General features: G+C 35.2%; 1 protein-coding gene across 2 annotated transcripts in view; it reads right to left on the bottom strand.

Moving 5' to 3' along the window:
- Window positions 1–22,001, bottom strand: part of Dach1 (dachshund family transcription factor 1) — a 378,008-nt gene that overhangs the window by 164,770 nt on the left and 191,237 nt on the right. For both annotated transcript variants that reach the window (XM_040753525.1, XM_040753457.1), the window contains exon 3: window positions 17,926–18,087. In XM_040753525.1, coding sequence (XP_040609459.1) covers window positions 17,926–18,087 — 162 coding nt within the window. The remainder of the gene's footprint in view (window positions 1–17,925; window positions 18,088–22,001) is intronic.

The following is a 22,001-nucleotide window of genomic DNA, read 5'->3' as shown; positions in this document are numbered from 1 at the left end:
AATATTATCGGGGGCTGTTTGTTTGTTTAGTGTATAGTTTTGTCTTGTGCTTGGAATATGATCCATTTAGTTACTTGACATTATCACTTAATGAAGATCAGAGTACAAATGTCAATGTTTTCTTTACTGCAGGAATTTTAGAATTAAATATGTCTGTGTGAAACACATCCAGAGATATTTCAGGTAGAGAATTCTTTGGATTTCTTAACTGCAGGGCACTGGTGAATGCTTTTCTCTAAACACTGGCTAGATGCAAGGTAGAGGAGAAACCTAAGTTTCCAGTTGTTATGACTCTCTTCCTGACATCAAAGCCCCTACACACTAGGCAAATCACAATCAGAATGAAATTATGATGCAATGATCTCGTTGTGAGCTTGTGAGCATTGCATTATGGCTCAGGCAATGTATAAGCGGTCCCTTGGTACTTGTGCTTACAGCAATTTGTATTTCTCTGGTAGCTCAGTATGATTTATGGCATATTTCAGACCTTCTCATTATGGTAAAACACTGTTATTTCTCGTGAGTTCTGAAAACAAGATAAAGAAGAGAAAGGAGAGCATTTGGAATGAACAAGAATTTGTGATTTGTTATAACCTTAGCTTTTACAAATGAATTGATTAAAAAATTGTGCTTGACAGCTTTTTCAATGTCCTCTTGTATACTGATTAGAGTAACCAGAAGTGTGAACCAGCCATGAATTAACTCAAACCATTGTTCACTTGGAGAACACCTGTTCCAAGAACAAGTGCTAAGGTTTTAGCATTAGTGGCAGAATATATGTTCTGCAGAGATTCCTATAAAACCCCACTGTTTATCTGTTTTGAAAGTCCTACTCTGGCAAACAGGTGGTTACTTATACCTGTGATATTTCATTTCTTCATGCACAGCTGTGTTAGAAATAGTTTCATTTTATGAACCACATGCCAGACTTAACAATATCTTCATAAAGGAGAGGAAAAAGCAAGTTGTATTGCTTCATTTAGTTTCCCTATACAAACAATGTAAATTTTCAGATTTAATATTACATGTTTTCCTTAGACTCAAATTCTGTAATACAAATAGCTGTTTCTTCAGATATATGGACAACAGCACAAATTCATCCCTAAATTCACATGCAAAGTAAAACATTGCTGATGAAGGCCTCTTTCGCCTCCTTTTTATTATTATTCATAAAATCTCCCAGGTATGCTTTATAGAGCTTATAAAAAGACAAGGTCCCTGCCACAAAAGGTTTATAGTGCAATCCAAGGAACATACCATCAAAAACAACTTAGGTATAGAGAATGTGTATTATTTGGTAGAAAATTATAACAAAAGATAAAACGTAAATATTAAATAAGGATATGTTCACAAAAGGTAAATTTTTACAATGCTAATTTATTGAGCAAGAGTGAAAAGCAGAACGATAAATAATAAAATTAATGGGATGCTAAGTCTTTTTATTTTCACTTCCCCTGTAGTGTCACAAGTTATGCTGAGAAATCTAAGTACTTATTGTATGTTCTCCTGAAATGCTACAGTCATATCTTACTCCTTAGAGAGTGATAGAGAACTTGATTAAATGACAATGACTTAAGAATGTAATTTACAAATATCATAGAATTATACATATTGGTAATAACATCCTGAACACTGCAATTAACATGATAGTAAAATATGGCTAAAAAGTGTATCTTTTTCAAAGTTTTCAAAGTAATTATTGTCAAAATTACATGAGCTCTTAAGTGTCTGGTCAAATAGTTTCAGTATTCCTCAATTGGAATGAACCTTTCCTTGTCTAATAAACTAGAATCATCACTAAAGTAGAAGTTCAAAAAGCAAATCCTTTCTGAGTAATACCACCATAAAAGTCACATAAACTTGGAACAGAAATAACTTCCTCAGAGATCCAATTTACTCATCTGTAAAATGGAAATGTCAACAATATCAACATTTTATGTTTGAGATTTAATGAAAACAGTAAGTAGATATAGACATGTTCTCACAAGGAAATGAGAATTAAAACAATAAACAATAAAACTCCAGAATGCTGACACTGGACAAACTGTAGCTTGAAGTGGCAAAAATATAAGATTTACGAAGAAACAGAAATTATTGAAAAAGGGGACCCGTGTAGGTAATGCATAAAAGACCTTCTTTATGGCTGAGGACACATTCCATAAGCAATAATGTAGGAGGATTTAGTGACTCACCACATATTGGCCATTCACCATCAGTGTGATCAGAATTGGCCTCCTCTCAGTAACCTATGATCCCTGAGGTAAAACAATACGGAGGCAAAACACTTAAAAATAAGGATATTACTATAAATTTTGACGGCTATTACAGAAATGATGGTGATGTGAAATAGAAGAGACCAAGGACATACACAAATAACTAAGTTAAATTTAGCATCAGTGAAGGATATTTAAATAGACATTAGGAAATTGACAGAGCTTAATCAGTCAAGAACAGAGGATGACCAGAGAGATTGTGCCTCCTAGTGCCATCATCAGCTATACAATAAAGTCTTACCCACACCACTGCCCAAAATGTGCTGAACAAGGATAACACCATCGATTCATGTATGTCAACTGGGAGGAGAAAAGCCATGAGACCTCAACCCTACACAAAGAACTATAGGTTCCTGGGTAAAGCCAGGAATGGGAGAAATGGCTTTGCTCAGATAAGAGCATAACAATTGTTTGTTCAGTGCCAAATGGTGTTCCCTGAAAATATACATGCATGTAGCTTGATAAAGACTAAACAGATTATACTTAGAGGTATATATTTATATAAATATGCATATGTGAATGCAATAACAATTAGTGAATAAAAGAACCATAAGTTTAAGAAGAACTGGGAGTGTATAAAGGAGAGGAAGGAAGATAGGGAAAGGAAAATGTTTAATTAAATTATAATCTCAAAGAGTATATAAAGGAGGAATATCTACTCCTCAGCTTTCAAGAAGACACAGTGAAGACAGGGTGTTGTCAAGTAGTTTTTGGTGAATGGGAATAGGAAATTAGGCAAAGAGGATATATGTGCAGGAGGGGAGACCTCTATACATGACAATTCATGCCATCTAAAAGAAGTCAAACGAGTATAAGAATAATAAAATTTTGTTTAAAACTGAACTTACAAACTAGTGTATGATGGAAAATACTCAGGGAAACTGTTACAAGGACTGAAGATTATACAGTAAGAGAACAGAAAGACTTGTTAAGAGTTACTACAGCAGCCGATGTTGGGGAACTGATAACTTACTTGGTTAGCACATTGCCAACGGCTCTGTGGGAAGTGTGTTATGAATCCAAGCAATGATTCGAAGGATGATTAAACAGCTATGTCACATAAGTAAACGGAAAACCACACATGGGAGTTTTTTCAACTTGTCTAAAAGGAGCACCAAATAAACAAAACCAAACCAAACAAAAAATTCTGTAAGGCTTACGTTCATCAAGAAAAACAAATTTGGAGTCTATTATGTAACATGAGATTATATTTATGATTCCTATTTCCTGTAAACACACAAATGTTCTTCAGTGGTCTTTTTAATAGAGAGTAGATCATTTATCATTATTAAATAAAATAATTGCACAGCAAACTTTTATGAAGGATGAAAATTATAAGAAAGTCATTGATATTATCAATTTTGAGCTGATTAGTGGTCTTGTGATTAATAACATTAATCTGATAAAAATAATTATTCTATAGAGCTACATGTGGGGTGAGCAAACTGATGTTTTAAAAAAATTACAATTAGCAAAATAGATACCATGGTTAGACATCAAAATTCAAAGTATTATCAAAATAATAATGTTATCCACTGCAAAAAGTTTTTAAGAAAGAAAGACTTTTATATCTATAGTTATTAAGTATTAGATAGCTAAATATTCTGTAGATATAGATTAATCAAAATATATATTTGCTTCTGGATATAACATTCCATAACATAAAGCACAAAGCAAATGTAAATATCTCCATATATAAATAATAGAAATAAAAAATGATACTTAAAGATTGCTTTTTTGTTGTAACCTTGGGAAGCTATAAAAGTTAAATTATGAAACAGATACCTTCTTACTTAGTGAATCTACTTTCACAGAAGGTAGTATTCAGTTTTAAGTATGAATAAATGATTACTTTCACCGAAAAGATTCAAATTTCCCTTCAATTCATAAGGATAGAAATAATTTAAATCGTTTTGCACGTTATTTTATCTATCAATAGTAATTAACACAGTCTTAATCTGGGTAATGTTAATGACCACTGTTCTCTGGTAAATCCCAGTTAAACCAAGCTTATTAAGGGCTAATTAAAGGAGGTATTATGTGCACTGAATAACGTAATGTGTATTTTTAAAGTCGAAGTGTGCAAACATATTGTGTGATAACATGAAATGTGACAAAACTTTTGTGTTTAAAAGTTTATTGGCTGATTATTGATCTCTTAAAATATGTGCAACTTAATGTTTGACAGATTCTCTCCTCTTCTCCCTTCCTCACTTCTTTCCTCTCCTTTCTTCCTTTTATCATCTCCCTTGAAGATTATATCAAGGGAACCACAGTCAGCATTATAGAGCACTAATAAATTTGGGAGCAACCTGAGAATTAAAGCAAAGGATACTGGTGTACACTGGTGCCAAGGTGAGGTGAAGACATGAAGGCAACTAAAACTGTGTAGACTACTTGTGGCTATAATAAAATCAAAGGACACAAAGAAATAAAGATGTAAAGAAACCATTTAGTTATCTTTGATCCTGGTTTATTGTTCAAATTTAAAAGAAAAGAAGACCTAATTTTAAGACTAAATGACAACATTTTTGGAAAATCTATTTCTCAAAAAAAACTTGAATTGGATAATGGTTCATTTTGACAAATTAATTAATATCTGGTGAGTGACTTAGCGTTTGTCATTGCTTTTTAGTCCATTCGTTTATTTTTACTCATTGTTCCAGTCACTTTTGTTTCTCAGCATTAGTGACTGACAGAATGAACCAGAATTCCTGGTTATTGACTACATGTGACACTGATTGCACTGTATAAATTTGCAACACTGGAGTTTCAAATCACAAATCATTTGAGATTGCTAGGGGAATATGCATGTATTACACAATTGGGTTTCTGCTTTCATTACAGATATAAAAGTTTAAAAATAAATGATTCATTCTGCTAGTCATACTTTTAAAATTCTATTATTGTGCCTAGTCATGCTTGAGAAAAAGAATCACACATAAGAAGTCAAAGATCCAGAAGAAACTCTGAGCTGTAGTTTCTAAGAAACACATGACTACAAAATTAATGTTATTAGAAAGTAGAAACACAAACAAGGCATGTTTATCTGTTTTCTGTGTAAATTGATCTCTTATCTCCCAGAGTAAGCAGATATACCATCAATCATGGGGCTACATAGCCAAAAGCAATCAACAAGAAAAAGCACAGGGATTGACAAACAATTAGTCAGTGAAATCATTTTTCTTGAAATACTTAGCTGGAGCCTTTTTAAATGGATTGCTGTGGCCAGTGTGAGTTGTATGCTAGTCTGCACACTTGTTAATAGACATTGGATGTCACATCCATTTATTTTATCTGTCCACGGAAGTTTTTCACACCTGAACAAAAGTAGTTACAGTATCAATATATCGAAAACATATAAACATTTCATTAGCTTCACTAAACAGTTTTGAAACCCCTAGATGTTAGAGGGAAAATGTTACTTCAGAAAAGTGCAACAAATTATTTGCTAATCAATAGTTTTCTGAAGATTTTTTCATGTTGGACAAAAGAAAATTGCTTCAGATTTGGAAGTAATCATTTTGGTAATTTGAGAGAATTTGATATCAGTATATATTAAGTCAATTATGGGACACATCCTTCTAACTTCATAGATCTCAGAAAGTGCTGAATTACATTTTGGGTAAGCTATTTGGGACATTGCCAAAACTGTTATAAACATTTCTGAGCTCACTTTTCCAGGGAACTCTTTTAAAAATCAATTACAAGTGAAAGCTTTTCAACCTAAGTGTTTAAAAACGTCAAGTCTGGATTACTTTGTTTTCGGTATTTTTCTGCAAGAATGGCAATATTTCAAAACCTGAATACTAAATTGATCATAACCTATAATTAAACTATGAAAGGGAATAGGATGTGCAAGTTTGCTGAAACTAATGCCTCAGTAGAATTTTTTTTTAATTTTAAAACTATATGATTATACATACCAATCCCTGTTCCCTCTCTGTCCAGTCCTCCCACTGCCCCCAAGACCTCCCCAACCCATCCCTCATCCACTCTTCAGAGTGGACAAGACCTCCCATGGGGAGTCATCAAAGTGTGTCACACAATTTGGGCCAGGACCAATGTCCTACTCCGTGTATTTAGGCTGAGTTAAGTGTTCCTTCATAGGGAATGGACTTCAAAAGCCAGTTCATTCAGTAGGAACACATACTGGTTCCACTACCAGAGCTCCCATAACCTGTTCATGCCCCACAACTGTCACCCACATTCAGAGTGTCTATCTCGGTCTTATGCAGGTTCCCCAGCTGTCAATATATGTTCAGTTGGTAAAAATTGGTGAAGGTAAAGGGAGAAGCATAAAGGTAATGTTGCTCAGATTTTCTTAGCATACTTGAGTACACTTGGTGATTCCGAAAACAGAAATACAACAACATTGTAGTTTGGGTCAGATCATTAAAGTAATGATTTTGTTGCATAATTTTCCTGAATAAGGTTATGTCAACAATATTTTATAGGACATGACATGAGATCAGTTATGAGTCTAAACTTACAAAAGAATGATCTGTTCAAGAAGCGAATATAATCAAGGGCACAATATAATCTTTATAATATATCAAAGAAATGTACATTAATAACTTCTATGCATTTATATTTGTATATGTGTAGATCTGTTACTAATTTAATTTTGTTTAAAGAGAGATAATATCAAATCTTGAAATTGCATATCAAGCATTTGCTCAATAAAAGCAATCTAATGTTAAATGTACAAAAATGTTATAGTTTTATAAGAGATAGGATGAAAAATGTGTAAATATAAAAAAAACTGTGTTCTCTTACTCCACAAATGAACCACAAATTGACTGTGGAGAGCAAAGGATTAAAAATCCTCATGGATGTGTAGCAAACACATTGATATTAATTGGTTTGTCCTTTCAAGTTGTGTTTATCTCTTCATTTCCATCACTGTTTCAAAGGTCACTCTGTTCCATTTATAAATCCAATATGACAGAGATTAGTAAAGGCAAAAAGCAACAACTAAATGAGTGCGTCATCATGCAATCACACAGTTCACAATTCATTTATCCAATTAATAAAAAATACCATCAAATGCTCCATGGTGAGTTTTTTCAAAGCAACAAAATGGTTCATGTCAAGACAGCTTAATCATCTACATTTAGAAGAGACAGTATTGGACATGTACTTGAAACAAGGAAGTTTTACTCTAGCTGAAATACTGCCAAATTTGTAACTCTTGAGGATTTTGTTTTCTCCAAACCAAAATAACAACCAAATTTCAAAAGAAAATGCACTAGTAAATAAAGTTTATGCTTGTAGTAATTTGATGAGAGATATTCAAAAGCTTAAATGTTGTGATAAATTAGTATGATTGTTGTGAAAATGTGTGTGTATGTGTGCACGAAAGGTCACATATGCATGCATGTTTGTATGTATATGTGTAGCAATTTGATAAATAAGGTCATGTTGTGATAAAAAGGAATGTAAACGATATAAAGTAGTACCAACATGCACAAATAGAGGTAAAAATGACAACTAAATGCTGATTTACACACACATTTCAAAATATTCTAGAACACATATTCTAGAACACAGCTTTTTTTGATATGGGTATAGTTTGCACAGTGGCAGATGAATGAAAGAGCAGAAAGACAAATGTAAATGCCAATGTAATTTAACACCAGTAACTCTAGGTGGCTTGAAGTTTAGGTTGTCACAAACATTATCAATAAACTTAGCACTTTGATCAGATTAGGAATTTAATCTTTCTACTTATACAAATGTGGAACATTGCACCTGCTAACACATGGTGTAATAGAATTTGTATTTATAGATGCCTCTTAAAAATATACTTAAGATAGTAAACCTAAAGTCAAAGAGACAAAAATTAGAAAATCTGTAGCTAAATATTCTAGTAAACAATGTAACATAATTTCAGAATTAAATGCTGTGATGTGAAGAGAAATCAGCCTGTTTACACAACCTAGACAGGTATACTGGAATCAAGTACTATATAGACCATTATAGACTTTTTCTCAAGAAAAATATGAGGGAAATTCAAAACAAACAACTTAGTTTCAAAAATTGATTTCTGTTTTTCTCAGTTGTGTCTCCTAAATTCTGCACATTCACAGAATCTTGAGCAGCCAGAAAATTGAGACTGCACCAAGGCCAGAGTCCAAAACAAGCTGAACCACACTAATGTCATAGTGTCAGGGAATAAATTGCTAGTCGCCACATTAGTAATTAGATAACATCACATTTATTCATTTATTCATCAATTTATATATACTTATCAAAAATATGTAGGTTGTTTTGAATATAAATACTTGATGAGTTAAATACATCTGTTAGAAAAATATTATAAAATCATTAAATGTTTTATGGAAAATATAATGAAGATATTTTTCCTTGGAAAACACAGTATCTTTTACTAGAATTTAAAATGCATTGCTATATTAGAATTGTTACTTAGCACAATAGATATCTTTCTGGAGATATCCTAAAATGATGTGTTTTTTGTAAAAATTCAAGAGACATATTTAAAACATGCTCTTAAGACATAGCCATGACTTATATAAATCTAATACATATATTATGTATCATTTTAAATGTTAGTTTGTATATATAATTAGGCATAAATCTAAAATGTATGATATATGTGACAAGGTATATACACAAATACTCTTGCCCCCTCCTCTTTGTCCCTATGCCGATTATTGCTACCAGCCTACAAATGACCCCAAGGAAGTAAGTACACTTTTTGGCTGAACAATTTGTCAACAGCTTGAAGTGACAGGAATGGTGATTCAATCCTGCATGTCCACATATCAGATATAGGCCACATTCTTCAGTCTGTGTAACCAGAAAGGGAAAAAAGCCCCTGTCGCATTTGCCCTTTCATAGAGATGGAAATATTATTAGAAAGGACATAAACAGACTAATTAAATCACAGCAGTATGGCTGGGATGACAGCTGGTACAGCGTGTGACTGAGAGGGTCCATATCTGTGAACAGGAGGTACTTCACTTCCAATACATTCGCTATTAGGTGCTTTCAAGCTTGCTGTGCAGACATTAAATAATAACATATCATTTCCAAGACGAAATTGATGTAAAGAAATAAAAATGTCTTTCTAACCAAGAAATCTTTTGTGCAATGCTGAAAAAAATCATTTACCACTCAGTACTGCTTTTGAGATAAAGATGTAATAATGCCATTACCTTTCATCAGCAGGATCCTTGAAAATCAACACTCTTTGCTTATCATGCTGTGAAATACAAATAGAGCTAAAGGCATGGTCTGTGAGGAACTGCTGCAGCGATATTAACTAACAGATCTGCCCTTTGTGAAGGAAACCGTATCCGTTTCATTAGTGCAGACTCTAATTCAAAACTGTTGAAAATGAACTGCACATACTGTTTTAATAACAACACTCCTAATCATTATCAAACTGGTAATTCTCTCAGCACTGAATTATAAGGGTCTCTGTTTCCATTATGGCCTGCTGTTAAAGAAAACCATATTTAAATCCTTCATTCTTTCTTATTTTCCAAATTGTCCAGGTCTGAGAAAAGAGGAGGGGTAGTGGCATTGAGGACATGTAAAACTGTGTCTGTCACATTATTTCATCTTAGGTAAACTGACAGTTTTAGACATTTATGTCAGCTACTGCACTATTTTGAAATCCTTTGGTTAAAGTATTTTGCATTCATGGTTCACTCAAATGGCTTTACACAATTTTTGGAGTGCTTGAACACTCTAGAAAAGAATCAGAGCAATAAAAATATGAAATGCTAAATCTTGTGGCAGGTGCAATGAGCTAAACTCATGTGAACGCTCATGAGGTGTTGAGTAAGTCCTAGGGCTGTCTCAAAAATACTTTTACAAGTAATGGAATTTCACAAACTACTTGAAAACAGGTATCACTCAGCATTATATTTTTTTCAAAACACAAAGTAGAAGGTTTGTTTTAAATGCACATTGTTAATCATAATCAGTGAGTTAAATTAAAAAGAATCTATTGGTACATATTATGAATCAAATAAGAGTTGTATGATCATAAAATAATTGAGTGTGACCTGACATATTTTATATCAGGGTACTTGATTTTGATATGCCTTGTAAGTTTATGTGAACATTACAAACAGGAATATATGCTATGTTAATAATTGTCGTTCCCATGACTTTACTTCATGGAATTCTGTCAGAGAAGCACAAACAACTCAATATGGTGATGAGCTCCGAATGTTCATGCCATATTCAATTAAGTTATTTTAAACCACATATTTTAAAGCAAACAAAATTTTCTCTGTGGTAAAACTACCCAAATTCTTGTGCAGCTTCTTCTATACATTAACAATATAGATTCAGAGCACCAAGAAAGAGATGAGCTGCCCTGCTTTTCTCACAGTCAAGTAAATACTGTCCACTGTGGTCCGTCATATGTAATGGTTACACATACATTAGAAGAAACAAAGAACTGTATCAGTGTCTCAGATGAGACTTATAAATTACTTTTAGATTTTGAGACCCACTTCAAAGAATGAATTTTTATATTTTATCTTCCCTTGAGTTCTCAAAGGTTGAGAAAACTTAAAGAAACAGAAAAGACTGGGCACTGAGCTCCTTGTTATTAAAATAGAAAGGCAAGCATTAAAGGACTTGTCTAAGTACCTGCATTCTCATTGGCTCTGTTATCAGTAGCAGGTAAATCTTCTCATACAGATATTTTAATGTTCTCTCATGTTATTTTGTGAATATATCTGAAGTCTTTTCCATGGTCATACCGTAGATGTCTTATTGTCACACCAAGTTTATTTATGTAATTCCAAATTAAATGAGCTGCTTATTATATACCCATGTTATCTTATTTCAAATATTTTAAAGAAAAAATGCTAGTGATATTGAATATTTATAAGTGCATCAGAATTCATGAACAGTTAAGCCAATACCTTTCTTTGTTTTAATGATGGGGTGAGTAACTTTGTGTTAGATGTCAGGATATGAAGACATCCTCTGCATAGGGAATGATGCTAACCATATGGCCTATTCACAATCAATTGAATTACAAGTCATGGCAGTTACTACACTTTTAAAAGATGCCTGTGTTGCTTTCCATTAGTTCACTAATGTGACATTTAGGAAAGGTTCATAGCTGGGTGTCCCTACTTGTCCACGTGTAAGGGCACAAGGCATAAGTGCAGGAGTTACATTTTTAGGTGTAAATTGACAGTTATCAATTCCAATACAGTCTACAATGGAGGTGCCATAATTGTTTATAACGTTTAGGGTACTCTTGTGTCCATCCATGTTTATCAGAGTAAGACTGCTAATATTATTTAATCTTACTCATCAGGCAAGAAGAAGATCTTTTAATTTATTGTTGGGAAATGATGTTAAAGTTTAAAAAGGAAAATCCACATTTAATCTGTTAAACAATAGCAAATTTCCTATGAACCAGTGATACTGTAATTGAACTGGAGACGTTTTCAGAGCAAGCTTGCTTTGGCTTTTTCGCCCTCCGATTTGGAATCTGCTCACAGTACTGCCAGCTTAACCAAAAAGGATTAACTCTCATATCCAACTGAGAACACAGATAATTCTCAGTAATTGGTAAAAAATGAAGATGAATGGGGCTGAGAGATAAGGAGCAATTAGCTCATCAGCAGTTACAGCTGTGCACTCAATCCGGATCCATCTCTTGAGTCTCGGCCCCTTTTAAAGAACCTAAGCAGACTAAGTACAGGACACCCCTCCCCGAAAAACTGCTATACCTGCCCATCATTTCTCCTGTCTTCCATTCTACTTCTTACTCTACAAAGACACCTGTCATAGCATGGTATGTAAATTACTACCTCTCCTAGGACCTATGTCTAAAGCCAATCTTCTTTTTAAACTTTTTTTTTTATAACAGAAACCAAATGACTACTGTAGACACTCTTAAATTCCCTGTCAATCGTTTCATTATAGCAGCATCATCTGTTTGAAAATATAAGCAATTCCCTCATCTAATTATAGGAAGGATTTGAGGTTCATTAACATTGCCAAGGCAGGATCCAATGTGCAACTGCAGAGCTCTGCGTGGAAGCCTGGCTCTCAGTTTCCTTTTATTTGCTTTCTCCAGATCTCCAAGACTTTTTCATGAAATCATAAAACGACTTTTTTTCCTCAAAATAGACATGTGGACTAGAAGAAAGGAAATGACTTCGGGGTGAAATATTCTATAACTGCAGGATATTCTTACGGTTATTTTTCTTGTTTCAAGGTTAGGGGATGTTTAGCTGGGGAAGATATTTTGTCTCCCTCTGTGCTTGGCCTTTTTGTCCTTTTAATAAATGTTTTTTGTTGGTTGGAGGACCAGAAAAGTAAACAGGGGCAGAAAGGCTGGAGAACACATTCTCAACTCAACTCATGTTCTTACTTTGCTGAAACTCCTGCATCCTGTTAACTATTTCAAGTTTGAGAAGACTTGTAAGGGAATTGTGTACTTCCTACACATGACATTTGTTCAGCTTTGTCATTTTCTGAACTAGCACAGACTTGCCTGTATGCTCCAGAGTTCAGAAAGACAAAATACTGAAGTTGTGAGATGACTTCATTTCCTTGAAGTAATAACAGCAGTTAGGGGCTATGACTGTAGTTTAAACAATGAGATTTTCTTAGGACATCTGTTTTGAGATCACATTTGAATAGATATGAACTCATTTCCTATGAAGCCAGCGATCTACTATTGTTGATAGCTGTTTACCAGTTCTATGACTCAGATATTAGCCAGTGGCAAAGGTCCCTCTAAAATCCTCTGAGTATTTTCTAAACTGTGTACATAGTGTTTTTCTTAAATAAAATGTTGAGAGAAGAATGTATTCTTCTCTTGACTCTTAGTGAATTATACTTTGTACTTGGGGATAATATTTAATGCATTTATTTTTAAAGACGTATTTCCCGACTTTATTTAGTAAAGGGAGTGAGACACTAGGTTTAGCAAGTATTTATTTAGATAACATAGATACTCTGAGAGATGCTTTCTATGTCAATATTTAAATACTATTTTAAAACTAGAAGTAAAATTAAGGATCGTTTATTTAAACTAAACAAATTGTGATGAATTTAGTATCCTCGAAGATGAGCATAATGCCAAAAGAAAAGATAAACAGATACAAAAAGAGAAACAGTTATGGATTCTGCCAAATTTACTTTCAGTTCACTGGTTTTAAATTTTCCCTTTCCATTATCCCAGTTCCAATTTGCAAGCAGAATTTTTAAGCTGGCTATGCAGATCAGTTGTTAAACAAGAAAAAAATAGTCATTTATCTGGCCTACATTCTGTGTAGAGTGTTGCCACTAAAAAGAATCCAGGACATTTTTCCTTCTTATCTGGAATGTAGCTCATATCAGCCAACCTGTCACAAGATAGTACTTGATATAAACAAGAGATTGCTAAGACATCTCAGTAATCAATATCAGGATAGCTACAGTATGGAAACCCCAACCAGTGCATATCATTTGTCTCAGTATCTATTTCTATGGCCAAATGAAGCATTAATTCAAATCATAAATCTATGGTGATTTAAATCTGGGAATGAGCACCTGCCTGCTTTAATGATTTATTTTGTACATTTCAGTAAGCAGGAGATTTGTCCATATGAACTGACAGGTCACCTTCAGATGCCAGGAGCAGACTGTTTATCACCATGCAGACTAGCATCTCATCTTAGCAAGTAAATATTAAACTAAAAGAATCCAATTGATTGTGGATGAAGGAGAATGGCGTTGTGGCCATATATTTTACTCAACAAGCTGATGCCTCACTCGGATCTATCCTGTGCTCCTCAACCGCTCCTACAGTCATCATCCTCTTGGAAAGATGTGGGCTTAAGGTTATCATCTAAAATTGGAATGCAAAATAATTATTTGTCAGCATCAGAAATTTCTGCATTGTGGTTTTCTTCTTCTTTTCCGGGCTAATTTTTAAGACTCACTGCGAATCCGTGGAAGCCATCTTTCACAAGATTATCAAGTCACCTCATCAAGACAAATCCACCCAATTTAAGCAGAAATGAATTCTATTTCTTGGGATACAGGGATTTATTTATAACTAGGAAATCAAAAACATGCACCCATAAAGAAAATTCTAAAATATATGCCTAAACCTATGAGTGTAGTGAATGGAAGTCATATGGAGCTCAGAGTGTTGCTGGGCATGGGCAAGACTAAGCAGTAGCACAATATCAAGTCTAAGGGACACCTCTGTGAAAGGTGTCACTCCTGCAAAGACAGATTCACAAAAGCAGTGAGTTCGAATTCTGAAGCACAGGCTTCAGAGTCTTGGGATTCCTTCTAGTATTTGAATTCAATTCCTCTTCCTAGCCACTCCACAATGACTGATATGCCTGATACTCCCAGAGCACAACTCATGTCCTATTGCTGCCGTGGGCCAGTCTTTCTCATTAATACTTGTGTGGCCCTTGTACATTATGTGTGGATTAGATCACTTTTGTGTTTTTACATGGAGCTGAACTCAAAAGTTTAGCAAAGTACAATGTAAGATGTTTCTAAGTTTTCTCACGGCTTTATGGCTTCGGAAGTAACACTTACCCAAGACAAGAGGAATGTGAAGGGGGAAACTGTTGCTGATGGTAGTAAAACTAGGAAGAAGGTCACTTTTAACAGAGCGATTTGAGAAAACTGTATTAGCAGAAGTAATACCAAACTTCAAGTAAACAACGTGAGAAGCAGACATAATGAATGATGTACTAAACTCTAGGCACACATAGTTTAATTGTCACACTGTGGCATTTCCCAGTTGTCTTGAATTGTTAAGCTCAGAAAGTCTACATAACTTTTCAAAGTCATAATCAAATTGCTACTGAGGACTTAAAAGAGGCAGGAATTGTCTTCAGAGAAGCCTGGAGCCACAAAAACTGCTCAGTTCAGCAACTTCTTTGATCTATGCAGTTTGGTCTGACCTTCGCTGGGTTTCTTTCCAGTCTACAGACACTCTCCTCTAACATAATACTCACTTTCTATTATTTCTATATAAACATCCAAGAATAAGGGTTTTGATGAGAGACAACAGGAACTGAAACCTCTTATGCAATTGCAGCTTGTCAAGAATGGAATGATAATGACAACAGAAGGACTCCCCAAATAAGCTAAAGAGGCCCCAAATACAAATGATGTGTGTCCCTTTGCAGCTAACACTCCCCTGATGCAAACACATTTCTAAGTATCACAGTCTTCTAAGAAGACACACATGTTTCTCTTGTTTTAAATGGATGTTAGACGGTTCATACAATGCTATAATACTATAGCGAGCTATCAACTAATAGGAAATGTCATTTTCCCAACTCAAATGTAGTGGGATATTCAAATTGTTTATATTTTAAGACATGATAATAGCCTAAGTACCTACATAATTAAAGGGAGCTGTAATTCGGTCACTCGGTAATGTTATTACATACTAAAAATATGAAATGCATGTTAATGCTTACTTGTGAGTCATTTGCTTATTCACTCCTGCCTATGGGTTTCTGAAAATCTAACTGCTGCTCGCCTGCTCAAGAGTTTAGAGATGGTTTGTTTCATATTTAAATTGCATTATACTCTCTGTCTTAATCACTACTTTAAGCATCTTCTATAAGGAATGACGTGCATTATAAGTCTATTCAGAAATTTTAAAAGTAATCAAGGTGTCATTTGGAATAGTAACTATAACTTGTGAGTTGCTATCTTTATCTTACGGGAGCAGACATGAACACAGTCTTCACTACGCAAATTATGCAGTTAAACATTTCTATCATTTGGAACATTACAGAGGTCAGCATGTCTGGAACTCAAGGATTAGCCTTGTCCTGGGGAAACCACCTTTCAAGATCTTGGTCTCTCACTGCCAATTAAGCACTGATAACTTATTTTTGTAAGTGTTGCAAGCTAGCCTATCTCAGTAGCCAAAGCAAAGGAGTATATTTTAAGCCCGTCTGCACTTAAAAGTTATAAAACGGAGAGTATTATAATTCTTTCATTTTGCTTCAGTATTGGTAGGACATAAAGTCTAAAATGACTTGTACCAACCATAAGGTAAGCAATTCTTGGTTTTATCAGCCTTCTCTCCAGGACCACAAGCAGTTTAAGTGCTGGTATACAAATGAGTTGGTTTGTTGTAGCCTCATCTCTTCAGATGGTCCTCCATGTTTTCACCATTCTGAGAATAGCCACCAGTAGGTATTCTCAATTCAGTTGTCCTTATGGGGTCCTGCTGAGAGTTTCTATTCTTCCCATTTGGATGTCAGAAGTTGGCCTTTACTTACATGATGAAGAGCTATTTTGTGATGCATACATGTTTCAAATTACTTACTACCCTAACATTACTTTCTTGTATGTACTTATGAGTATCTGCAATGAAATGGTGATTATTAAAGTTCATACTTCATCATATGCCGATAAGTATATACTAATGAGTAGAAGGCAAAGAGCTATTGATTAACTTTAGAAATGCTGTCAAAATGCTACATGAAAAAGAGAAATTGATTGAATTGTGATGAACTTCCATGTTCATTCTAAGCTTTGTTGGCTAGGATAATATGCATGTTCCTTACAGAATACAATTTTCTCTTGTTAAATTATATTTTGAGCATAAATTCCCTCCTCTTAAGAAAAATATTAGAGTATAGTAACAGAATGAAATCCTTTGCCACATCAACACCCTGATGACAAATATTTCATTATTTAAAAAATTAATATACATTTAAAGCTACATTCAGAAGTCAAGTCTGCTAAAAGGGTTTCATTGTGTTTCATTGTGAGTTAACAGAAGGGAAATAAGGTGATCATGAGAAGTTAATATTGCTCTTTTCAAATGGGAGATGTCTTTGTAATGGTTGTGGATAGAGGGAATTACAAAAAAAATCCACATTTTAGGCAACATAGGAAAGGTTTCAGCTTCCATCCCCTATCCACAGTTTAACTTTGTGCAGTTTTGTTGGCTGTGGAAAACAGTGTTCTGAACTGATATCTTTAAGTAATTTTTTAATATTTTATATACATTGCCTGAGATCAATGATATTATATGTTGAACAAGTAGAAGATTTAAGTAACTCTTAGTACAGCATACTTTGAAATTGCCATTTATGCTATGACCTATTGTTTATACTCTTAAAATGCCCAATCTGTAAAATAAATTGTATTATATGTATAAATATAGCAATGCAAATATGTCATTCTTTATTATCCATGATTTCAGACAAGGGACACAAAATGTAGCCTGTATGAATGAGAGAAAGCTAGTGAATAAAATATGCTGTTGATGGTAATGATTTTCTTACTTTATAATAAAAGCATAAAACTGATTTTTAAATGACATGTAGGATTGTATACACACACACATATATCTGTGTAATTACCTGCACTCAAAATTTTATAATTTTGATTGTTAAAATTAATTTGATTTAAGTAATATATCTATTCAATACTTGTAGCATACACTATAGCTGTAAAATTGATCCCATATTTAAAAATCATTAACCAGGTCCTGTGTATAAATATTAGAGAAGCAAAATGAAGATTTAAAAATATGCTCCTCTTTTGATCTTAAAGCACTCAATTCTTCAAAGTGAAGTCAACAGTCTTATTCTAAAGTAGAAAATAACTCTTTTGAAAAGTGAATGTGAATAGTGTCAGTGAACGTAAAACTTACCAACACTTGAATTCATGTCCCCGTTTTCAGAATCTGCTCCATGTTGGTTGTTACTCGCATGATAATTGCTCATAGCTTCTAATTTGATTTTTTTCACCTTCATTGCTTCAGCAATAGCTGCATTGGTAGCAGCTGCAGCAGCTGCAGCAGCTGCAGTCAGACCTTAAAAAAATGAATAAAAAGCAAAGTAATTCAATTTCAGATTTTTTTGTATGATAGTCTACATCTTTCACATACAAACATATACACACAAACTTATATTAGAATATCTGATTCCTTTATGTTATAGTGATAATATATTTCCATGACAAACCAGCTCATGCAGCACTGACACAAGGGTCCAAATCCTTATCAAACTCTCTACTTCCACATTAGCAGAAACATAACTCACATATTCCATAACAGCGGATATGTGGATTTCATGAACTTTTGAAGACACACAGTCTGAGCATCCTACTCCCTGCTGAACAAACTCTGCAGGTGCCCAGAAGGAGTTAGAAGGTCAGAACTGCAGATGAATTACATGACCTACTACAAGCACTCCTTCCTTAAGGTGGCACACCACACTAAGTCATGATGAATATGCCACCATTTATCACACATGGTCTGCAGCATCAAACCTCTGCTCTCATGCCTGCCCATCACTGCCCATCTTCTAGTGAAATTGTACTCATACTTTGGAGTCTTAACCCCTGTCTGCCCTGGGCTGAGATGAACTATGCTTACATATCTGTTAGGGCACATGACCACTGCACTGTAGGTGTCTGCCTGTGCGTGCCTTTTCCTTGTGAGTCGGGAGCTATTTAGTGGCAGAGGCCATAGTGAATGCACAGCTGAGTAGCTGCAGAGTTCCAGTCTTTTTTTTTATCATTTTTTATTATAATTTTAAATAGCTTGTTTTACATGTCAATCCCAGTTCCCTCTCCCTCCCCTCCTCCCGCACTCCCCTTCCCCCCCTCCCTCCCACCCTATTGCCAAATCCTTCCCTATAGGGGATATCTAGAGTCTGTCATTTTACTCTTTGTAGGGTCCAGGCACTCCCCTAAGAGTCCTGGCTGAGAGAGCATCTCTCTTTGTGCTATAGGCACACGAAGACAGTTTGTATACCAGGGATAGACACTGATCCACAGCTCAGGTCCCCATAAGGTGCCCAGGCCTTCTCACTGACACTCACATTTGGGGGGGTCCAGATCAGTCCCATGCTGGCCTCCCCACTGTCGGTCTGGGGTCCAAGAGCTCTACCCTGTTCAGATCAGCTGTCTCTGCTGGTTCTGCCAGCCCATTCTTTGCCAATTTGCTCATCACTCCTCTCTCTCTGTCACTGGGTTCCTTGGGTTCAGTTCAGTGATTAATTGTGTGTTTGCCTCTGCTTCCATCAGTCACAGGATGAAGGCTCCCGGATGGTTATAGACATCAAGTTCATTATCAGGAATGGGCATACAAGGTGGTATCTCCACTATTGCTTAGCTTGCCAATTGGTGTTATCCCTTTAGATCACTCGAGGTCACTCTGGTGCCTGATCTGTCTTCGAGCCTATGACTCCCTCTTCCCCCTATTCTACCCCCAAATGCAACTCGGTATGCCATGATTGGCTGATATACACAGGAGGCCTGCCCTTTTCTGAAGAGAAAGGAGGAGTGGAAGCAAATGGAGGGGGGCATTTAAGGGGAAGTTGTGGGAGGAGAGGAGGGAGGGTGGAAGGAGAAATGTGAGTAGATTGAGAAAAATAATAAAAATTACAAAGATAGTTAAGCCAATAATTTTCTTCCACTTATTAAGCCTGTAAGTACTGATCTCAGTGACATAGGAGTAATCTGATCACCCTAGTAGCCTCATATTATTGATCACTATCACCCTTGCTTTAAATATTATGGCATATAACACAAGTTTTTAAAATTCTATATATAGGCCCAGAATGACCACTGTCTGGGCTTTATCTTACACACCCTTGTCATTTATAGATAATAATGGATATGCAGATAATAAGAGATATGGAACAAAAAAGGAAATCTAGCACCGCTTTTGAAAATCAGAATGCAAAAGCCACTGATGTGATGTGAAATGATATAGGTAGCCGGGAGAGGATTTTAGAACAGAAAATGTATTATCTTCTCAATAAGTCAATTTTTACCAAGTCCATTTCACCACTATAACCTGGCTGTCTCATTTGAAAAAAGATGCATAAAATGGGAAAAAAGAATAATGTCTCCTAATTGTAGAACTTTAACAATCTATGAAAGGAAAGTGTGTCTTTCCCTGAGCCCATCTTTTCACACAGCTGCTTGAGAGATTCTGAGCACTGTGTTCCAGCCTTCTGAATTTTTCTGTGTGATTTATTTCCACTCCCATTTGGTAGAGAGCATGAACACCCCTCTTTTTTCTTTCCGCCCCACTAATCATTACTTCTTGTTACCACAGGAGAAAGCTGCAGCCCTTAGAATTACATGGAAGTCTTGGTAGAAACCTTTGCTAAGTAATCAGTGCTTGGAAGATGCCACCTTCTCTTCAGATCAGTGCAAAGAGGCCTTGGCCGCGTTCGCCCTGATGCAATAAGACCTGCAGATCAGATCTTTCCCTGAAATACTCATAACCACGCCTTAAAAGGCATTGATCTAAATTCAAAGAATCCATCTGGGTTTAGCACAAGCATTCGCTGCCTTTTAAGTCTCAACTTGAACAGATTCTCTCATCTTCCTATGATTGAATTTTCTCCTCAATTACTCATTTCCTTCAAAGATGTTTCAGAACATTTTCTTTCCTGTTCTTTTTAAATCCTCTTGGTGATTCCCAGAAAAAGGTTTATTTTTTCTCCTTGATGTTTGCCTTGTCACCAATGTGAACATCTTATTTATCCCTTTCCTCTATTTCCTGATGTTGACTTGTCTCTAATTTATATCTCTTCTCAGCCCTATGACTTGGCTTCATATTACAGAAAGTCTGGTAATTATATTCAAAATATGAATACTTAAGACACAACTGCATATTGGCCTACAAATTCCAAATATAACGCAATACAGAATTGTTCAGGATCTGGTTCTAGGAAAACCAATGGATCTTTTTGAGAAAAGTTTCATCTTCTGTAAAACCGTTCTGAGACCAAAGAGGAAACATAATGATCAAGCAAGAAATCTATATAAAAATAGCACATTATAGAGGGGGGTTGGAACAGACACAGAAGTGACAGCAGAAATGCCAGGATTTTCTGCGTCTCCTTTTCTGGCCCGTATATCTTCAGAAGAGAGGTCTTTCAAAATTTTTCTGTAAGACGGACGCCGGGCCAGGATTCCGTGAGCTTTCTGTGAGGAGCCTATGCTGTCAGATGAGTCCTGAGACTCCCCACTTTCTAACAAAGATGACACCTGATGGACTATCTGAGAAATGTGAGTCCCCTCAACTGTTGAGCCAGGCTGAGGTGCAGTCTCTGGAGTATTACTCTTATGGGAATCTTCCATAATCAGCTGCGGAGTCGCCTGGCCGCTGTGCGGGGCCGGAACTTCCACTCCCCCCCCTCCCCCCTGTCCCAGGTGGCGCCGATTTCTCTCTTCGAGTCTATTTTGTAATGTAGTCAAGGGTACTTTTATAGGAGAAGCGACTACCGATATATTTTTATAGTGAATCTTTATAAATTCTAATGTTGAGTTGTTAATGATTATTTTAAGTATTTATATAGTTTAGTAAAAAAATTGTATCTCAATCTATCATTTTTGTATTATGAGAAGGGTAAAGTTTTGAAGTGGCTGATATTTGAACTGTACTTTTTCTATGAAGTTTATCTAAAGTTCAAGCTATGGTCAGTGCACCAGTGTTTAACGTCTGTATTCTAATCTGTATTGACTTTGAAACTGTACTGCAAAACTGTTGTGTGCCTATATAGTATGTTTCATATTGTCTATGAAATTAAAGAACATTTGATAAGATTAAAAAATAGCACATTATATTCAGTACAGCCTTTTCTTCATCCTTATTCTTCTGCAAGCAAAGTCCAAGTGTTATCTTTCAGTAGGAACCTTTCTTGACCTAATTCCTTACTCTAGATTATTTATATTTATCTTTTTAAACATTTTAATCGTTTCTCA

The sequence above is a fragment of the Mesocricetus auratus genome, unplaced genomic scaffold, assembly GCF_017639785.1.
Source record: "Mesocricetus auratus isolate SY011 unplaced genomic scaffold, BCM_Maur_2.0 Super-Scaffold_2245, whole genome shotgun sequence".
Classification (NCBI taxonomy): Eukaryota; Metazoa; Chordata; class Mammalia; order Rodentia; family Cricetidae; genus Mesocricetus; species Mesocricetus auratus.
Note: the sequence above shows the minus strand (reverse complement) of the source record. Positions and strands in the feature narration are given on the sequence as shown.